Source organism: Oscarella lobularis, chromosome 1 (genome assembly GCF_947507565.1).
Source record: "Oscarella lobularis chromosome 1, ooOscLobu1.1, whole genome shotgun sequence".
NCBI classification, from domain to species: Eukaryota; Metazoa; Porifera; class Homoscleromorpha; order Homosclerophorida; family Oscarellidae; genus Oscarella; species Oscarella lobularis.
In genome coordinates, this window is record NC_089175.1 from 4,318,473 (window position 1) to 4,331,152 (window position 12,680).

Below are 12,680 nucleotides of genomic sequence, written 5' to 3' on the forward strand. Positions count from 1 at the left end.
AGTCGAAGTTTACGACAACTCGACGAACACGTGGCTTCCTCTGCCATCGATGAATGAAAGGCACTTATGGCACGGAGCATGCTCGACGGCAGAAAACCGGTTGTATGTCGCAGGTGGGTGCGGAACTAGTCTCGTTGAATATTTTGAAATGTAAAGCTATTTGTTCTATAAACAGTGTTAAGCTCCTGTGCATTATTATGATACACGTGTACTTTTTGCTATAGTAGACTGAAGTTATTGTGGAATGATAGACCACAATTTCTACTAGTAGCTTTGTTGTTCTAATCAGTTTTAGAACTACTGAGTCGATTTTAAGAAAACCTCTCTACACCCGTGGCATTTCTAGAAGAAACAAATGCTATGCACAATTCAATTGCGGTGTGACTTTCACTGAGCGTATATAAAGCATAGGAGCGTTCCTCTCTCGCGGTTTATCGAACTGGAGCTGGCAATCACCATGAGTGGATCAGGTCTTGAAGAAATCAATTCAACTCAAAATCAATCTAACTCGACCGATGAGAATTTGAGGAGGCTGACTTTTACATCTATAGAAGCAGGCCTATTCGTCCAAACACTCGTTCAGCTTTTACTCTGCACAATTGCCTTTGTGGCAATCGTCCGCGTTCGCGCTTTGCGCGTCGGCCAAAATGTTTACATGGTCAACATGGTTCTTTCCGACATCCTTCGCGTCATTATCGGATTGCTGCTATTCATCTACGGGATGATGACGCAGAAATTTGGCAGCCTAGCGCAAAAGAATTTTTGCGCCTACTTTCTCTTTCTAGCATACTGGCATTTTTTCTGGTCAATGTGGGCATCTATTCTCATCGTACGAAGTCGTTATTTGACCATCTGCAATCCTCTCGCACCTGGCGTATCTACGCGACGGGCGGCAATCGCGAGTATCATCACCTGCGTCATGGGAATCGTCATTGCCATGCCTCCGCTCTTCACCTGGGCAAGGTATACTGTCGTATATTCTATAAATAGCGGCTATTATAGAGAACAATGCGTTGTTGATTTTTCCAATCGCGTCGATCATCTCTCGTTTGTGCTGTTCTACTTCGGACTGTCCTATTTTCTGCCCGTTGCAATCATCACTTACTATCTTTCAAAAACGTTGAAAATTGTTCTTCAAAGCGCCATTGAACGAAGACGATTAGCCGCTCTTTCGTCCAATAGCATTGAAACCGTGACAGAGCAGCAACCAACTACTCCTATTTACAAATCGAAAGCCTTCTGGTATGTCTTCGCTCTAGTCGCGTCAAACGCAACGTTACCTGCTTTGTACGTCATCATCGATTTGCACCTTTTTCGAGTAAGCAGCCAAGTCGTTTCAGCCTCCGCTGTGATAGCTACGATGAACTTTCTCGTCAATTCGGTGCTTTACTGTTTCTGGGTTAAGACGCTCACGCGTTCACTTTGGGATATTCTACGATGCCGCAAACTGCGTACTATATCAGTGAGAAATTAACTGATGAAGAGACTGGCCCTGAACGCATGCAGAGACCCTTACGTATTGTATCACTGTAAATTGCCTTCGCATTGACGGATGCAGTAGAGAGAAGTGCAGCACATTGCGACGTAATTAGCAGATAAAAAACAAAAGCAGCGAAAAAATACATCAGAAGAGCGCGGGCCTGCCACTCCTTCAACGTCGATCCCTATGGTATGTACCATATGTAGAGAAAGAGAGACATGCCTTCCCTGGCTACCCATGCCTACAGACTCTAAAACGGAGAAATTTTTTCGTCGTTACGTAGTCGGTAGAGACCATAGGCAGTGGGTGAAACGTATATAACGCCCCGACGAACGGAAAACGAAAGGAGGTCATGTGACTGCAGTAGAAATGAGCTCGAATCCCTGGGATAATGTCGTCGTTCCGCGTCTCGACGTGCTCGTCGGACTGATCGACGTCGAAGGCGATCTTCTGGATCGACTGACGGCGCGCGGCTTGATCACGCGCGACGACTGGGAGTTTCTGCGTCTTCCATCTGTGACGAAACGCAACAAAACGCGCGCGTTACTTATGGACATTTTACCGCGAAAGGGAGGCAGCGAGGCGTTCGACGCGTTCGTGAGTGCACTGAGAGATACCGAAGGGCAGCAGCATATTGTGGAAATACTCGATATGCCACTGGTGAAGGGTAAAATTAATTATTGATTTCCTCTGTATGTCTGCGAGTACAGTGGAACTTTTTAGACTGCTCTCACGCTCGAGAAAATGCAGAACTGAAAAAAGCTAATGCCTTTCAAATTGAATTACTGCAACAAGAAAAACGGTGTCGATTAGGTTTGGAGATGATTTGTATGGGATTGAGAAATAAACACAAGGTATACTGTATACCAAATAGACTCCACATGTACAGAATCTTTACTGTATCTTTAGGAGCCCCTACCTAAAGAGACTTTTTGGAAAGAACAAAGCTCTCCTCTTCCGCAATTTTCGTTTTGCAATGGGAGAGTGGCAGAGATAGGAGGCATGCTCACTATTGCAAATCATAAGCACGAACTATTTCAATTTTCTGATGATAAATGGGTCAAATCGCACGTTGACGTTAACATATGTCGTCTAATGAAGTGCCTAGATAAGGGATACATGCTGGTCAGAGACAAGGGTGCTGTGTGTCGACACATTTCAGAAATCGAGAGAAGCGCGGAAAAAATTGCGGTGTTACCCCCTAATCATCAACTAAAGTCTGTCTCTGCAATCGGTTACAGGGAGAAGATCTACACGGCCGGAGGAATGTCTCACTTCAATCATTCAAGCGTGACTGTAAACGTTTTTGACGTTCCAACGAAGAAATGGACGGCAATTAAAAATATGAACTGTGCACGATTCGGATGCTCGTTGGTCGCTATGGATGACAAACTATTTGTAGGAGGTGGATGGAATAGACGTTTCTGTGGAAGCAACGTCGTCGAATGTCTCGATCTTAATAGCGAAAAGTGGACGAGTCTTCACTCGACGTCGGATACAGAATGCGTCGTGACGTCTCTGAATGGCAAGCTCGTGGCAACGGGAGGACTGCATGATAGAAGGACAGTCGAAGTTTACGACAACTCGACGAACACGTGGCTTCCTCTGCCATCGATGAATGAAAGGCGCTTATGGCACGGAGCGTGCTCGACGGCAGAAAATAGGTTGTATGTCGCAGGTGGGTGCGGAACTAGTCTCGTTGAATACTTTGAAATGTAACGCTTTCGCTTTATAGACACAATAGAGTATACCGTTTTAGGCTCCTGTTCATACCGGGGTATATGTGAATCCATAACTCATTGACTGGCTTTGTCTGATCATGTCTTAGACTAAAGAACACTACTGTACAGACGAAATTAATGCTACTGTATGCAGTGTGTATTACTGTGACGTTCATTGAGCTTAATAGGAGCGTTTCTCTCTCGCGATTCGTCACACGAGAGCTCGCATGCAATCGCCATGAGTGGATCCGGTTTTGACGAAATCAACTCAACTCAGAATCAATCCAACTCAACCGATCCGAATTTGAAGAAGCTGGCTTTGACATTCGCAGAAGCAGGCGCATTCGTCCAAACATTCGTTCAGCTTTTACTCTGCACAATTGCCTTTGTGGCAATCGTCCGCGTTCGCGCTTTGCGCGTCGGTCGAAATGTTTACATGGTCAACATGGTTCTTTCCGACATCGCTCGCGTCATTATCGGATTGCTGGTATTCATCTACGGGATGACGACGCAGAAATTTGGCAGCCTAGCGCAAAAGAATTTTTGCGTTTACTTTCTCTTTCTAGCACACTGGCATTTTTTCTGGTCAATGTGGGCAACTATTCTCATCGTACGAAGTCGTTATTTGACCATCTGCAATCCTCTCGCACCTGGCGTATCTACGCGACGGGCGGCAATCGCGAGTATCGTCACCTGCGCAATGGGAATCGTCATTGCCATGCCTCCGCTCTTTACCTGGGCAAAGTATACGAATATATATTCTATTGAAAACGGCGAGCAATGCGTTATTGATTTTTCAAATCATGTCAATCATCTCTCGCATTTTCTGTTCTACTACGGACTGTCCTACGTGCTGCCCGTTGTGGTCATCACTTACTATCTTGCAGCAACGTTAAAAAGGGTTCTTCAAAGCGCTATAGAACGAAGACGACTAACCGCTCTGTCGTCCAATAGCACGGAAACAGAGCAGCAATCAACTACTCCTATTTACAAATCGAAAGCCTTCTGGTATGTTATCGCTCTGGTCGCGTCAACCGCAATTTGTCCTGCCGTGTACGTCATCGTACATTCGCGCCTTTTTCAAGTAAGCAGCAAAGTCTTTGCAGCTGCAAATATGATATTCACGACCAACTTTCTCGTCAATTCGGTGCTATACTGTTTCTGGGTTAGAACGCTCACACGTTCACTTTGGAATGTTCTACGATGCCGCAAACTGCGTACTATATCAGTGAGAAACTGATAGAAAGACTGGCCTTGCACTAGTCTTGCAGAGACACCTACGTACTGGCTTGGTGTATTTCTGTGGATTGCCTTCGCACTGACGTAGTAGCACACCATGACGTCATTAGCAGATAGAAAAAAGCAGCAAAAATACATCAATAAGAAAATAAAAAGGTGGTAAATAGAAGAGCGGTTACCCGAGTCCAAGCATTTTAGAGGCCATGTCGAGAATTTGGTTCCCCGTCAAGTCGCTACTGATAGTCGACCCCTGATCGCAGTGGCACGCCGCCTGCCACTCCTTCAACGTCGATCCCTTGACATTGCACCCGCCCGTAGTAAAACTCAACGACGTATCGTTCGGAGTAAAAAACCGATTATTCATCGTTGTAACGCCTCCCTTGATAGCAGCGCCAACGCACGTATATGCGACGCCTCTATTTAGGACGACCGTATTGTCGACAAAACGATCGGTGGAAAAGCCGCTGACCTGAAAGGCGGCCCCGAGACTATATATAACGAGATTATCGCTAACGCTCCTATTGACTCCATCGCGATACTTAACGCCCCCATAGACGAGGACGTTACCGGTATCGTTATACTGAGAGCTCCCATCGTCGTGATCGATACAATAGAGCCCATTCGAATGACCGAGGAAATTCGTATTGAAAATGAAATTTCCTCGAAGCTGATGGGTACCCGGACTCAAGGCCAATTCTCCTCCAGGCTGGTCCGTCTTGCTGTACAACCAAGGCTGCCGATCCCAGCTATTAAATGACCCGTGATCGCTCGTCTCTCGGACCATGTTAAAAATCAAGTTTCCCTCTAGTACTTCCTCACCGGCAAACCCGTCGTTGAAATTCACCCCGGCGCGCGGTCCGTTGTAGATGACGTTCTCCTTGACGACGTTCGCGCGAGCTATGCCTTTGAAATAACCGGACGTTTGCTTACCAAAGACGCCGATTTCATGCATATGATTTCTCTCGATCGTATTATAAGCCGGATACGAACCGCGAGTACCGTTAATCAGATCCGTCGACCCGACGAGCGCTACAGCGCTATCGCCGCACGCGTAGAACTCGCACCCGGAAACGGTCGACGAGCGAACGTAGTTGGAAAAGACGACTCCGTTACCGCCGGTCTGATCGAACGTGCACTCGGTAATCGTCACGCGCTCGGCACCGTCAACGAAAACGGTCGCACCGCGATGAATTGACCAATCGCCGCCGGACGGAACCTCGTACGAACTCATATACGTCGTTGCGGTGTGTGTGAAAGTGAGTCCACGAAAGGTGACGTCGTGAACGGGATTGGCTTGAGAACCAATGATATTGAGCGCAAAGTCGGACGCAGCGCCGACCACATGGATAGCGTTGATGTTCGTCTTGTTATCCGGGTACAAGTAAAGGGTTCCAGTCGATTCGTCGAGGAACCACTCGTTTTGATTGTCCAGTTCTTCGTAGATATTTTCGACGTAAAAGGGACGACTGCCGATGGAGCCGGCGCCACGCGCCTCTTGGAAGCCTCCGCGGCTGAAGTGAAGGGTGCTCGTGTGCGGGTCGCTGCGATCGAGGCCGGCGATTTGAAATTGCCAACCGCCCCAGCCTTCGGAGTGAAACGTGTGCAGAACGCCCGTTTCCGGGTGCGACCACATATGCTTAAGGGCCGTCGAATCGAAGTAGAGACCCATGGGAACGTTGGTGTTCCAAAACGGATAATTATACGTTGTGTTAAAGCGATTGATCGTACCGTTTTCGTACGCTTTAAAGACGGTCCACGACGGACGCGGATCGGTTGGATACGAAATATTCACGTTGAACTTTTCATCCAAGGGTCTCATGCTACCGCCCGTTAGCAGAGTCTTTTTTGACACCGAGCTATCTACGACGACGTTGCTAACGAATGCCTCTCCGGTAGAACGGCTTCCTTTAAACGATCCCTTCGATGTAGCGTACCCGTCTCCCGGTACGAGAGGATTGCCGTTTGGCCATCGAGCGCGGATTAATCGTGTGTTATTTAATCCGCTTCCGTATGCGTAGAGCGAGTTGAATGTCATGCCCTTGGGAACCGTCGCCTTCCAAATGTTTTTAGTCGTCGATTGCGACCAGGCGACTTTGAGATCCACGCCCCCGCTAAGAGTGACCTTCTCATTCTCGTAATTCTGATATGTTATTGGGTTTTGGGCGCTGTGACCACTGTCTAGAGGACCGAGTTCGAGTGGTTCGAAGTAGACGCCCTCGCGAAGATTGACGTTGATGCTGGGACGCGATTCTAAGGGGTAGTGAGCTCGAATGGCGTCACGTGCTGCTGCTACGGTTTTGAATGGCTTATCTGGACTGGTTCCAGGATTCGAGTCGCTTCCCATTGAAGCCGACACGTAGAAATTGACGACAGCGTACGGACGCTTCGAAGGATTCGGTTTTCGCGCGAATGTTTTGTTTTGGGGATGAGGCTTGCAGCTGTCGAGGTCCAGAGCGGCGGAGACCGGTTCTTTGTAGTTTGACGTCGCAGGATTTGAAGAGAGTACTTTTCCAGCGTATTGCAGTGCCAGTTGACGTAAGCCGCAGTCGACTGCGGGATCTACGCCCTGGATTTGAAAAAAGAGCGACGGTGCGGTCACATTTATGCCCATTGAAGCCTTCTAACGTTGCAAATACCTGCACTGGTTGTGCATGAACTGCAAGGAGGCCGCCGAGAGAAATGAGGAGCGAGAAAACGCCTAACATGAGTACGATTATCCGGGCATGAGCAATAGCAAAGTGACGTCACTACATATAGTGTCTAAAAAATAATCAATAAGGAAATACAAAAAGAGGTAAATAGGCGTGCAAGCAGTAAAGCGATTACCCGAGTCCCAGCAATTTGGAAGCCATGTCGAGAATTTGTTTCCCCACCACAACGCTACTGATAGTCGACCCCTGATCGCAGTTGCACGCCGTCTGCCACTCCTTCAACGTCGTTCCCGTAACATTGCAACGAGACGTATTAAAATTCAACGTCGCATCGTTCGGAGTGAAAAATCGATTATTCATCGTCGTAATGCCTCCATGGATGGCATCGTCGTAGCACGAATACGCGGGCCCATCATTTAGAATGACCGTGTTGTTGATAAAACGATCAGTGGAAAAGCCGCTGACTTCAAAGGCAGCTCCGAGACTATAAACAATGAGATTATCGCTAACGCTCCTATTGACTCCATCGCGATACTTAACGCCCCCATAGACCAAGACGTTACCGGTATCGTTATACTGAGAGCTCCCATCGTCGTGATCAAAACAATACATCCCATTCGACTGACCAAGGAAATTCGTATTGAAAATGAAATTTCCTCGAAGCTGATGGGTACCCGGACTCAAGGCCAATTCTCCTCCGGGCTGGTCCGTCTTGCTGTACAACCACGGCTGTCGATCCCAGCTATTAAAGGTACCGTGATCGCTCGTCTCTCGAACCATGTTAAATACCAAGTTTCCCTCCAGCACCTCCCCACCGGCAAACCCGTCGTTGAAATTCACCCCGGCGCGCGGCCCATTATAGATGACGTTCTCCTTGACGATGTTCGCGCGAGCTATACCCTTGAAATAACCGGACGTCTGTTTACCAAAAATGCCAATCTCGTGCATGTGATTTCTCTCGATCAAATTATAAGCTGGATACGAACCGCGAGTACCGTTAAACAGATCCGTCGACCCGACGAGCACGACAGCACTGTCGCCGCACGCGTAGAACTCGCACCCCATAACGGCTGACGAGCGAACGAAATTCGAAAAGACGATTGCGTTACCGCCGGTCTGATCGAACGTACACTCGGTAATCGTCACGCGCTCGGCACCGTCAACGAAAACGGTCGCACCGCGATGAAGCGCCCAATCGCCGCCGGACGGAACCTCGTACGAACTCATATACGTCGTCGCCGTGTGCGTGAAAGTGAGTCCGCGAAAGACGACGTCGTGAACGGGATTCGCTTGGGAGCCGACAATGTTGAGCGCAAATTCGGACACGGCGCCGACGACGTGGATAGCATTGATGTTCGTGTTGTTATCGGGGTACAGGTAAAGGGTCCCCGTCGATTCGTCAAGAAACCACTCGTTTGGACTGTCTAGTTCTTCGTAGATGTTTTCAACGTAAAAGGGACGACGGCCGATGGAGTTTGAGCCGCGCGCCTCTTGGAAACCGCCGCGGCTGAAGTGAATGGTGCTCATGTTCGGATCGCTGCGATTGAGGTCGGCAATTTGAAATTGCCAGCCGCCCCAACCGTAGTAGTGGAACGTATGCAGAACGCCCGTTTCCGGGTGCGACCACGTATGCTTCAGCGCCGTCGAATCGAAGTAGAGACCCATGGGAACGTTGGTGTTCCAAAACGGATAATTATACGTCGTGTTGAAGCGATTGATCGTACCGTTTTCGTACGCTTTAAAGACGGTCCACGAGGGACGCGGATCGGTGGGATACGAAATATTCACGTTGAGCCTTTCATTCAAGGGTCTTATGCTACCGCCCGATATCAGAGTGCTGTTTGACACCGAGCTATGTACGACGACGTTAGGAGCAAATGGTTCCCCGGTGCCAGCGCTTCCATTAAACAGTCCCTTCGAAGTCGCGTACCCGTCTCCTGGTACGAGAGGATTCCCGTTTGGCCATCGAGCTCGGATTAATCGAGTGTTATTTAATCCGCTTCCGTATGCGTAGAGCGAGTTGAATGTCATGCCCTTGGGAACCGTCGTCTTCCAAACGTTTTTAGTCGTCGATTGCGACCAGGCGACTTTGAGATCCACGCCCCCGCTAAGAGTAACCTTCTCATTCTCGTAGCTCTGATATGTTATTGGGTTTTGGGCGCTGTGGCCACTGTCTAGAGAACCGAGTTCGAGCGGCTCAAAGTAGACGCCCTCGCGGAGATTGACGTTGATGCTGGGACGCGATTCTAAGGGGTAGTGAGCGCGAATGGCATCACGTGCAGCTGCTATTGTTTTGAATGGCTTATCCAGACTGGTTCCAGGATTCGAGTCGCTTCCCGTTGAAGCAGAAACGTAGAAATTGACGTCAGCATACGGGCGTTGGAAGCGATTCGGGTTTCTCGCGAATATTTTGTTGTTGAGATGTGGCTTGCAGCTGTCGAGCTTCAGAGCGGCGGAGACCGGTTCCATGTAGTTTGATGTTGCGGGACTAGATGAGAGTACTTTGCCAGCGTATTGCAGCGCTAGTTGACGCAAGCCGCAGTCGATTGCGGGATCAACGTTCTAGAGAGACGGCGAGGTCACCTTTGTGCTCATTGACGCTTGAAAACAATCCAAATACCTGCACTGATTGTGCACCAACTGCAGAAAGACCGCCGAGAGAAATAAGCAGCGAGAAAAGGCCGAGCATCGTGCTTCTTATACGGGATGAGTAATACACAGCCCGCGACGTCGTTACATGATACACTAACCTGCTCAAAAAATTATTAGTAAAAATTAATCAGCAAACAAATAACAAAGAGTACCCATGACAAAGAGGAAATAAGATGGTCATCCTAGGCTCAACATTTCAGCTGCCATGTCGACAATTTGTTTCCCCGTCACGTCGCTACTGATCGTCGACCCCTGATCGCATTTACACGCCTCCTGCCAGTCCTTCAACGTCGATCCCTTGGCATTGCACCCGGGTGTAGTAAAACTCAACGTCGTATCGTTCGGAGTAAAAAATCGATTATTCATCGTCGTAATGCCTCCCTTGATAGCGGCCCCAACGCACGTATACGCAGTTGCTCCTCTCAGCACGACCGTATTACTGACAAATCGATCCGTCGAAAAGCCTGCTGCTTGAAAAGCAGCTCCATAACTATAAATAACGAGATTATTACTAACGCTCCTATTGACTCCATCGCGAATCTTGAAACCCCCATAAACCAAGACGTTGCCGGTATCGTTATACTGGGAGCTCCCACCGTCGTGATCAATAGCATACATCCCATTCGAACGACCGAGGAAATTCGTATTGAAAACGAAATTTCCTCGGAGCTGATGCGTACCCGGACTCAATGTCAATTCTCCTCCAGGCTCGTCCGTCTTGCTGTATAAAAAGGGCTGCCGATCCCAGCTATTAAAAGGACCGTGATCGCTCGTCTCTCGGACCATATTAAAAATCAAGTTCCCCTCTAGTACTTCCTCACCGGCAAACCCGTCGTTGAAATTCACCCCGGCGCGCGGCCCGTTATAGATGACGTTCTCCTTGACGACGTTTGCGCGAGCTATGCTTTTGAAATAACCAGATGTCTGTTTACCGAAAACGCCGATATCGTGCATATGATTTCTCTCGATCGTATTATAAGCTGGGTACGATCCGCGAGTACCGTTAATCAGATCCGTCGACCCGACGAGCGCTACAGCGCTGTCGCCGCATGCGTAGAACTCGCACCCGGAAACATTGGACTCACGAACGTAATTCGAGAAAACGACACCGTTACCGCCGGGCTGATCGAACGTGCACTCGATAATCGCCACGCGCTCGGCACCGTCGACAAAAACGGTCGCACCGCGATGAATCGACCAATCGCCGCCGGACGGAACCTCGTACGAACTCATATACGTCGTCGACGTGTGCGCGAAAGTGAGTCCGCGAAAGGTGACGTCGTGAACGGGATTGGCTTGGGAGCCGACAATATTGAGCACGAAATCAGACGCCGTGCCGACCACGTGGACGGCGTTGATGTTCGTTTTGTTATCAGGATACAAGTAAAGGGTGCTCGTCGATTCGTCGAGGAACCACTCGTTTGGATTGTCGAGTTCTTCGTAGATGTTTTCGACGTAAAAGGGGCGACTACCGATGGAGTTTGAGCCGCGCGCCTCTTGAAAACCGCCGCGGCTGAAGTGAAGTGTGCTCATGTGCGGGTCGCTTCGATTGAGAGCGGCGATTTGAAATTGCCAACCGCCCCAATTTTGCGATTGAAACGTGTGCAAAATTCCCGTTTCCGGGTGCGACCACGTGTGTTTAAGCGCCGTCGAATCGAAGTAGAGACCCATGGGAACGTCGCTATCCCAATACGGATAATTATACGTCGTGTTGAAGCGATTGACTGTGCCGTTTTCGTACGCTTGAAAGGCCGTATACGAGGGACGCGCCTCGGTGGGATAAGGAATACTCACGTTGAACGTTTCATTCAAGGGTCTCATGCTACCAGACGTTATCAGAGTCTTCTTCGACACCGAGCTATCTACGACGACGTTGCTAACGAATGCTTCCCCGGTCGAACGGCTTCCTTTAAACGATCCCTTCGATGTAGCATACCCGTCTCCTGGTATGAGAGGATTGCCGTTTGGCCATCGAGCTCGGATTAATCGAGTGTTATTTAATCCGCTTCCGTATACGTAGAGCGAGTTGAATGTCATGCCTTTGGGCACTTCGGCTTTCCAAATGTTTTTAGACGTCGATTGCGACCAGGCGACTTTGAGATCCACGCCCCCGCTAAGAGTAACCTTCTCATTCTCGTAATTCTGATATGTTATCGGGTTTTGAGCGCTGTGACCACTGTCTAGAGAACCGAGCTCGAGTGGTTCAAAGTAGACGCCCTCGCGGAGATTGACGTTGATGCTGGGACGCGATTCGAAGGGATAATGGGCGCGAATGGCGTCACGTGCTGCTGCTACGGTTTTGAATGGCTTATCTGGACTGGTTCCAGGATTCGAGTCGCTTCCCGTTGAAGCGGACACGTAGAAATTGACGTCAGCATTCGGGCGTTGTGAGAGCTTTCGGTTTGGCACGAGTGTTTTGTTTTGGGGATGAGGCTTGCAGCTATCGAGGTCCAGAGCGGCGGAGACCGGTTCCATGTAGTTTGATGTTGCAGGACTGGAGGAGAGTACTTTTCCAGCGTATTTCAGTGCTAGTTGACGCAAGCCGCAGTCGACTGCAGGATCTACGTCCTAGATTTCGAAAAAGAGAGACGGATAGGTCACGTTTCTGCTCATTGAAGCTCTATAACGTTGCAAATACCTGCAATAGCTGTGTATGAACTGCAAAAAAGCCGCCGAGAGAAATGAGGAGCGAGAAAACGCCGAACATCGTTTTTATCCGGGCACGAACTCGTGACGTCAAATCGCTATAAGCATTATTAGAACTTCTCTGCGCTTTCCCGATGAAATTAACAATACTGACGGCTTCGCATACACGAGAAAACTTTACTGCATGAGGACGTAGTCTACGTCTTTGAACTGACGCAAACGTCTGTGATTCTTCCATGCCTCTGCCAAAAATTGTCGTCACTGGCACCCAGTGAGTCAAAGACAATTTAG

The 12,680-nt window shown here is 49.0% G+C and overlaps 3 protein-coding genes and 1 long non-coding RNA gene across 7 annotated transcripts; 1 reads left to right on the forward strand and 3 right to left on the reverse strand.

Moving 5' to 3' along the window:
- Positions 1–271: 271 nt before the first annotated feature.
- On the reverse strand, positions 272–2,154 carry LOC136190877 (uncharacterized). Its single transcript, XR_010670641.1, has 4 exons — positions 1,517–2,154; positions 1,281–1,454; positions 773–1,217; positions 272–714 (listed from the first exon to the last, which is right to left on the reverse strand). It is a non-coding gene; the product is annotated as an uncharacterized lncRNA (long non-coding RNA).
- LOC136190863 (kelch-like protein 3) lies at positions 1,843–3,327 on the forward strand. 2 transcript variants are annotated; one of them, XM_065979149.1, is made up of 4 exons: positions 1,843–2,147; positions 2,204–2,334; positions 2,390–3,158; positions 3,216–3,327. In XM_065979149.1, exons 1-4 carry the CDS (start codon positions 1,850–1,852, stop codon positions 3,281–3,283), a joined length of 1,266 nt encoding a protein of 421 aa, XP_065835221.1. In that variant the 5' UTR covers positions 1,843–1,849; the 3' UTR covers positions 3,284–3,327. The 2 variants fall into 2 exon arrangements, with proteins under 2 accessions (XP_065835221.1, XP_065835228.1); XM_065979156.1 differs by lacking the exon at positions 3,216–3,327 and having other exon boundaries at positions 2,390–2,885; positions 2,944–3,007.
- Positions 3,328–4,501: 1,174 nt separating this feature from the next.
- Positions 4,502–7,153, reverse strand: LOC136188997 (uncharacterized). The gene is made up of 2 exons (XM_065976842.1): positions 7,077–7,153; positions 4,502–7,006 (listed from the first exon to the last, which is right to left on the reverse strand). Exons 1-2 carry the CDS (start codon positions 7,143–7,145, stop codon positions 4,616–4,618), a joined length of 2,460 nt encoding a protein of 819 aa, XP_065832914.1. The 5' UTR covers positions 7,146–7,153; the 3' UTR covers positions 4,502–4,615.
- Positions 7,154–7,185: 32 nt separating this feature from the next.
- LOC136188980 (uncharacterized) lies at positions 7,186–12,459 on the reverse strand. 3 transcript variants are annotated; one of them, XM_065976830.1, is made up of 5 exons: positions 9,896–10,030; positions 9,712–9,841; positions 7,881–9,653; positions 7,766–7,833; positions 7,380–7,712 (listed from the first exon to the last, which is right to left on the reverse strand). In XM_065976830.1, exons 1-5 carry the CDS (start codon positions 9,922–9,924, stop codon positions 7,508–7,510), a joined length of 2,205 nt encoding a protein of 734 aa, XP_065832902.1. In that variant the 5' UTR covers positions 9,925–10,030; the 3' UTR covers positions 7,380–7,507. The 3 variants fall into 3 exon arrangements, with proteins under 3 accessions (XP_065832884.1, XP_065832902.1, XP_065832893.1); XM_065976812.1 differs by having other exon boundaries at positions 7,186–9,653; XM_065976821.1 differs by lacking the exons at positions 7,380–7,712; positions 7,766–7,833; positions 7,881–9,653 and adding an exon at positions 12,382–12,459 and having other exon boundaries at positions 9,764–9,841; positions 9,896–12,311.
- Between the last annotated feature and the right edge of the window lie 221 nt (positions 12,460–12,680).